This window comes from Haplochromis burtoni, unplaced genomic scaffold (genome assembly GCF_018398535.1).
Source record: "Haplochromis burtoni strain Fernald_Lab_line unplaced genomic scaffold, NCSU_Asbu1 Contig_180, whole genome shotgun sequence".
Taxonomy (NCBI): Eukaryota; Metazoa; Chordata; class Actinopteri; order Cichliformes; family Cichlidae; genus Haplochromis; species Haplochromis burtoni.
In genome coordinates this window covers 83,924-91,955 of record NW_024582541.1, presented here as the reverse complement: position 1 = coordinate 91,955, position 8,032 = coordinate 83,924, and the positions used below count along the sequence as shown (strand labels likewise).

Genomic DNA, 8,032 nt, shown 5'->3' with positions numbered 1-8,032 from the left:
ATGGTCCATTAAAAAAGTGCCTATGCTTTACCAGTTACATCAGACTGACCTATAGGTAACTGTGAACTGAAACAGTTACAGCACTAATAAAACTACAACTCAAAATTAAATTAAAGTTCCTCAAACTGTGGATTGCAGCTCATAAGGGTTCCCCAAAATAATTATCTGCATTAAAAATCAGATTTGCAAAAAAACAGATTTGATTTGCAAAAAGTCAGTTAATAATACGGTTGTTGTTTTGTTTTTGTTGTTGTTTTTTACAATTTAATAGACTATTTATATATTTTGCTATTGCATCTGTTAAATATCTATTATGCTATCTATATTTATTTTAAGCTTCAGTTTGCCATTGCAAATAAAAGTCACTAGGGGGCAGCAGCGGTACGTCACACAAACACACCACCGAGGAAGAGCAGAAAACAGGAAGCAAAGAAGGAGGCTGTTGATGGTGACATATCTTAGGTAATGTTAAACGAAGAAAACATAAGGGTTTAGCTTCGTTTCTTTGAAATAAGCACTGTTAAAGCATGGAGATGTTTGCGCACTAACGGGATATTTGGAATTTAATATCTAGTTGGGTTTTTTCAATGTGGTTTTAGGGTGAATATTAGCGAAGCTATTTATCGTCCGCGAATTAGTCCTGATAAGAAACACTATACGTGTGTGTATGTTGTATGTCGTGTAGAGATGCGATGGATAACTTCCTTAATATTAGAGGCATGAGTCGGCATGTACACAGTGTAAGAAAGTTAAACTAAATCTGTCCCATTTCTTCCTACATTACAGCCTCACGGGGGAAAATTACAGTACTTCTAATAAACGGTTGGTTTAATTATAAGAGCCTTTATGCCTTTTTATGCCGAAGGTTTCCAGAAGGTTTTATTTATCATAAACAAGCATAGATTGATTAATTGGATGCATCGTTCGGACGATTAGTTTTGCGAATATAAAATTGTAAAGATTTTGAATGAAGTTTGGTTGAAAAAGTCTTAATGACCAGCTTAAACTTTAACGCCCATATATACTATTTTTCCCCCCCCGGAAATAGAATAATAACTTTATCTTGCCACTTTTATCCGAGTCAGATCTGAAGCCTTATTTATATTTCACCTGAACTTTGGATTCTATGTTTTGTTGTTGTTTTCTTTAATACAAAACACTGGTTGCTGATTTGGTGCCCTAAGGACACCAAATCTGTTTTGAGAACAGATGAGTTGACAAACAGAAATGCACTGCGGTGTTTGTATGAGGACCATACGTTTGTATATTTGGTGTGTGTTATTTATTCTCTGTCTTTGCATTTGCAGCAGGTTCTATGCTCAAGCTAAGGACCGCTGAAGAAGAGAAAAGGAGTTGTGAAATTTCCCAGCTGAGGCAGGCTGTGTTACAAAACAATGACAGACTCCTTGATGAGATGCTCTGCCAAGAAATCTACAAGAAAGTCATCAACTGCAGAGGTGGCTGGGGCATTGCAGGCACACCCCTGCATGCTGCAGTGTCTAAAGGCCACCTCAGCTGTCTGCAGGTCCTTCTAGCTCACGGTGCCATCATAGACTGCGTGGACGTCAAGGCCCAGACGCCTCTGTTCGCAGCCGTTCGAGGGAAATACCTTGACTGTGTCTTAACTCTCCTCAAAGCTGGCGCCAACCCCAACGGAAGCTCGTCCAACAACTGCTCGCCGGTCCTCACTGCTGCAAGGGAAGGCGACGCAGAGATTCTAAAGCAGCTACTAAAACACGGCGCTGAGGTGAACTCCCGCGCCAAAGTCTTATTGTGGACCTCGAGTGCCAGAGTCTCCAGTGGGCCGCTTTATTTGGCTGCTGTTTATGGACACATGGAGTGCTTCAAACTGCTGCTCCTCTACGGGGCAGACCCAGACTACAACTGCACTGATGCCAAGCTGCTGAGCTCTGACAAGCAGCCCAAAACTGTGCTGGAGATGTGCCTTAGGCACGGCTGTGGCGTGGAGTACATCCAGCTTCTGATCGACTTCGGTGCAAACGTCTACCTCCCCACGCTGATCATCGAGAAGTCGACGAAGCAGAACGAGGCTGTGGAGCTGCTGCTGCGAGAAAGAGGTGTCGGACAGATTCTTCAGCGCTTTTTCACTTCAGATCTTTAACACTACTGATGACGATGTAACTGAAGGAGTGCTAAAGTTTTATCTATGAAATAAATACATTTATAATATGACTTCTAACATTTATCCTCCAGGCATCTCTCCTCACTATTGCTTTACATACTATATGTTTGACTAGCATTTGTATTTAACATTAACACACTTTGTAGGTGTGATTTTTTTTTTTTCCCATAGTAAAAGCTAAAATTCTTAAATAATGTACTTACAATATGTATACAGCAGCAGTTATATGTTCCACTCAGTTTTATTTATATAGTGTCAAATCACAACAGCAGTCACCTCAATATGTTTTACATTGTAAGTTAGAGACGCTACAATCAAACAACCACCGTTGAGTAAGCACTTGGTGACAGTGGGAAGGGAAACTCCCATTTAACAGCAAGAGTCTTCTGCCAGACTCAGGCTCAGGGAGTGGCAGCCATCTGCCACGACCAGTTGGGAGATTGTTAAATATATGTTGGATGTCTTGTTTAGTAATAATAGTTACTGTAAACTTCATTAAATATAAATAATATTATTATCATTCATGATATATTGTGGGTATAACTTTGTTCTGTTTTGTCTCCAGGAAATCCAAAAGCTTTGACCTCACAGTGCCGACTTGCTGTGCGGAGACACCTCAGAAAGATCAACAAGATCAACTGCATCGACCAGCTGGAAATGCCCACAAGTCTCATCAACTTCTTGCAACACAAAGCAGCACCAGTCACTGTTCTGTAGATAGTGAAGGTTAAGTTATTTTATGACCCGTGTTTTGTTTTGTTTTTTATTTTAGCTTAAGCTTTTATTTGCAGGATTTGAGCCCCTTTGTCCTCTTTTTAAAATGGCTTCTGTGTGAGTATGCATTGTTCTTGCTCTTAAGACTGATTCTTCAGCTAAAAGAATAAAGGTGGATTATTGTTGTGGAATTGTAGTTCTTACACTTTACCTGTCCAAGGTGTGCCCAATCTCAAATGAACTGTTACGAAGGCTGTTTGCACTGGAGTTCCCAGTGCAGTCATGTTCTTCTCCTTAATGATTATAGTCAGAACAATATTTTCTAATTCACACGCAAATTTTACTTTACACTCGATTCGTCAGTTATGGAGTGTCGAGACCTGATGGAGGATCTGGTATCTACCTCAGGATCGTGCAGTCTCACCTCTGAGATCCATCACACAGAGGCTGATGTTGGTAAATGTGTACAAGCCCAGTTCCAAAGACAAAGTTGTTATGCTTCGTGACACTCAAAGTTGGGATTAGGCTGTAAAAGTAAGTGGTACTAAATAGAAACGCCTCGTGTGTGCCTCTGTCCCACTGAGCTGTCAACAAAGACTTTGATCCTCAAATATTTCCAAAAGAACAGTGACCTTAGACAGGCAAAGTCCTGTTGCTTTGCACATTATCACAATTCTTTGTGATGATATTATATAAATAACTGCCAAAAACCAGGACAAAAAAAATTTAAGGGAGTCAGACTACTCCATTCATCTGGTCTGAAAACAAATACTACATGAGGGGAGGAACTGACATATGAATAAAAATGGACACAAGAAGAAAAATTATATGAAGTTTGCTAAAATGAGAGACATTAGTCTCCAAAATTAAACAAACTAATTATTATCTTACAAATATATATCAAAGGAAAGGCAAGAAAGTTGGATTTCTAACATTTTCTTGTGACAACACCATGTAAGAATATTATTTTGTCAGTGGTTATTTCGTCTTGTCTCTCATCTATTCAGTATGTTGACATGGGTCTTCATTGGTGCTTTGTGACCTTTTACCTTTTCCGTTCAACCATTTAAAGCTGAACCTCAAAAATTGAAGGAAATAACCTCCAACACTGCTGCTGCTGCTAACTTCTAATCTTTAGGTGAGTTGATACCTAACAGCTTCAGTTTGTAATCCTGTTGCTTCTTAGCCTGGGACATTCTGCAAAAATATCTTTTAAGAGCACCACCCATCCAAAAAAACAAGAATATTTATGTCTGATATATTTTTAGGAAGGGTGCAAGAAGGATGTGATTTGTACTTATTGTGTCCCAAAGAGCAGATCACTAGCAAAAAATCTTTAAGCACTTTTATTTAGGCTTTTGCATGAGCTGTTTCTCAAAATCAGAAAGAGTCAAAGAGACAGTCAAAGAATTCCCCAAAATGTTCAGATGATGACATTTTTTTGTAGAATATGTTAAAAGATTTTATACTTGGGGAAATTGCTTCTCAAATCCTACACAATCATAATCAGCACAAGGAAATTCAGATTAGGTGATATTCAATGGAGCCTGACTAAAGTCAGATGAGCACTGAAGTTAGGATGTATCTTCTGTGTAAATCAATATGTGAAAAAGATGTGGCCACAACCATCTAGAGATATAGATATGTAGATGTGGGAAAAGTGAAAGGATTCGTGTTCAGTCTCTGGCACGATGAGTCAGTGCTAAACCTGCAGGTTGCTGTGCCAAAAGAAAGAAAAACAGAAATCTTCTTGTTAAACCATTGAAAAAACAAGGGGGAAAGTCCATTTAAATAAGTTTAAAAAACATGTTTATAATTTCAAAAATTGTTAAAGATTCTGTCTCAGATAATGTAAAAAAAAATTAAAGCTTTTTTTCTTTGTTACTCTCATGACAGCAACTAAACAGGAAATGGGTCAAACACTATCCCCAGAGCAGGAGGAGATGGCCTTTGAAGGTATTGCTGATATGCTTAGCAATGTTTTACAGCTGGATGAACTTAAAATTGACAGGTGAGCAATTCCACAACCAAAAGACAACGAGTGTCCTTTAGCGTTCCATTCGACATGATTACGTTCCAGTTTTAATGATGACATTCTGTTCAGCAAGATGAAGTTCCATCAACAGGATAACACTCCATTCAAGACGGTATTCCATTCTTAAATAGGACATTCCGTTCTACATGATGACATCCCATTCTTCATTCAGTTTTATATAATGACATGATGACGTTCCATTCTAAACTGACATTTCATGCTAACGATGACATTCCCAACTGCATTATGACATCCTATTAGACACAATGACATCCCATCCTACCTGACATGCTACGTTGTGCCATTCCATACTAGTTTATGAGGTTACATTCTAGACAATAAAGTTCCATTATATATGATGACGTTCCATGCTACATGATGATATATCTATAAGATCTCTACATCAAACAAAATACAAAGCAGAGACATACATGATTTCAATGTAAATTCACTCATTTTGTTAATCAGTTGAGTTTTCATGTAGAGCATTCTTTTAACACTCTTTTGTTGTTAATACCAAGAGCTTTGTGTTTAGCATTAAACATTTGCAAAGTTAGTGATCATAGGAGCAAACTGAACCTTTCAAAAACTGAAATAAAATGGGCAGTAAAAGTTAATCAATAGTTAATTAAAATATAATAACAGCATGAGCTAAGTTCCTTGTAGAGTGCTAAACTAATGGGAAACAAATATCCTCTCAGTTCCCTGCAGAGATTCTCTGGGCTCAACTCAGCTGAAGAGCTGAACAATTACAGAGACCACGTCTTGTACAGTGGAGAACTCAATCAGGTCGCATCTATTGTAAGCGAGGTGGGGAATGTTCTAGGTGGGCTCAGCGTGGTGCCTCATGCTGTCGGACTGGGAGCTCTCATCATTTCCTTGGCCTTAGACGTGGTCGCCAAAAGCCTAAATAAAGAAACCATGGGCACAGCTGAAATGTTAGAGAGGGTGTTCGCACAGGAGAAGGCCAAGGAGGTAAGAACTTAAGAAGTTAGCACTTAAAAGTGGTGTTCATTTGGATGCGTAATGTAGCTTACTAATTCACTTTTTTCCTTGTAAAAAAAGTCCTGCTGATCAACATACAAAATTTGCCTTAACATTCCTCTCTTTAACTGTGCAGGTGCGAGATCTGATGCACGAGTATTTGAAGCGTATGCAGATCAACCTGAGAGACCCACAACTTCAACTCTCTGACACCCGTCAAATTGAGATTGCTCTTAGTGCCCAGCTCACGCGGCTAAAGGTACAAAGCTGCCAGCTTTCATTTGTAACAAATCATCCCTGAATAGGGGATTTTACAGAAGTATTCATGTATAGAAATGTTTGTAGTTAACCCTATGATGCTGTGTACTCCAATTTCTTTTCTAAGAACTCCATGCTGATAGATGAACATATGGACACTCAGTTTCTGAAGCAGTGGGTGAATGGAGCTGCCTTCCACACACAGATGCTGATCCATCAGGCTCGTCTAGAAAGTGCAGGAGAACCTGATGGATCCAGAGCCGTGCGTGCGGCAGGGATTTATCAGCAGGACATGAACCGTCTGATGGAGAAATTCAAGACCTTGATGAGAAATCGTGATGATTCTCAAAATGCCAATAAGATAATAGAGATTCTGTTTTCTAAACCTCAGATTACCTGGACGAGGGATTATTTTTCAAAACTGCAAGCAAATATTCCAGCTCTTGTGAGGCAAAATGCTGACTTTGTTATCAAAACCGGATTTTGATCGTCAAGCATCGATCCACAAGTAATAAACTAAAATATTTGAAACAAGTAATTTTTTTGTGGCCAGTACAGTTATGTAAGGGTCCAGTCTGATCTACTGGCCTGGGAATCCAGTGGAGGAAAATATATTTTTATCTTGGCCAGTGAAACCAATCCGACCAAGAAAATCAGTCGCCAGTCAGTTGGTCTTCCCAATTCTTATGTCCTAAATCTCTTTCATTTTTACTGCAATATACTGCTCTCTGATGGCTTTGTGTTTGTGTGTTTGGTTTAGTGTTTGTTTGTTTTTTTTTAGTTGCTCATGTGAAGCACTTTGTAATTTGGATTTTGTTTAAAGTAAATGGATAAGCCATATACATTTGGAAGGAATATGGGTAGAGTTTGGTTTTAAACCTTTGTGCCATCGCACCTATATTTGTTACTTTCTCAGGACTTGAATAACATGTTTACTATCTTGTAAATTGGTTTTATTCAAAAGCCCATCTATATTTGTAAAAATCATGATTTAAGCTCTGCATGGAAGGGAAACGTGTCTATAATTACATTCCTAAGCTTTCCTTAAATGAATTCCTGAAATTAAAAAGTGACCCACAGACCTATTCCAGAAAGTATAACAACCCCGTTTATGATCTACATTTTTTACCCTTGCATTGATGCTACATTAGAGTCATAAAACAGAATTAATGCCCATAATTATTAGAGAGTGGATACTAAATTTGATGCTTTTAGAATCACCAAAATGTAAACTTGAAAGATAGATTTTACAAGTACTGTAGTTTATGTGTGGTTTATGTCTGCTTTTCCTAGTGTGTGAATGACTCTGCAACAACAAAATCATACATTGTTTCTCTTCATCATCATGTTACTTCCTTTAATGGGTCCGCAGAAGGAGCATGCTGCCGGCTAAATAAGCTAGACTGAGTTACAGCACAATGGTGGTTCCTCATCAGTGTTAATATCATTCACTAAAAAATTTATTCATGATTTTGCTGATGAAAACACAACAATAAATTAAAAAAAAACTATAATGAAATGTCTCGGCACTTTCTTTGACAAATAAAAAAGAGATAAAAACAGAGAGATGAGCTCCAACCAGAACTAATGAATTTACGTAGAGAGGGGGGACAAGTTCTCCCTGTCCAGTAATGTTTGACGCACACAATTTGATCTGCACACGACAAACGGGTTGGAAGGAAGAGACACTTCCTGTTGCAAAATGTCAATGGTTAGGAGGAAGACGAGAGCAGACAGATGGACACATTTCACATTTTATGTGAAGGAAAATAAGACACTTTGTAAACCGCATGAAGCAACTTTCACCGGTAAAAACACGACAGACTTTTACACTTTGTATTTTAGTCAAATTAACTTAAGATTTAGTCATCAATCTAGTCAGCAACACCCATCTGCTC

General features: G+C 38.4%; 1 protein-coding gene across 2 annotated transcripts; it reads left to right on the top strand.

Annotated features, from left to right (window-relative positions):
• Positions 1-389: 389 nt before the first annotated feature.
• Positions 390-7,653, top strand: LOC102300332 (ankyrin repeat and SOCS box protein 12). 2 transcript variants are annotated; one of them, XM_042225728.1, is made up of 7 exons: positions 390-462; positions 1,311-2,078; positions 2,709-3,995; positions 4,754-4,868; positions 5,594-5,867; positions 6,013-6,135; positions 6,262-7,653. In XM_042225728.1, exons 2-3 carry the CDS (start codon positions 1,316-1,318, stop codon positions 2,858-2,860), a joined length of 915 nt encoding a protein of 304 aa, XP_042081662.1. In that variant the 5' UTR covers positions 390-462; positions 1,311-1,315; the 3' UTR covers positions 2,861-3,995; positions 4,754-4,868; positions 5,594-5,867; positions 6,013-6,135; positions 6,262-7,653. The 2 variants fall into 2 exon arrangements, with proteins under 2 accessions (XP_042081662.1, XP_005934430.2); XM_005934368.3 differs by having other exon boundaries at positions 392-462; positions 1,308-2,078.
• The last annotated feature ends 379 nt before the right edge of the window (positions 7,654-8,032 follow it).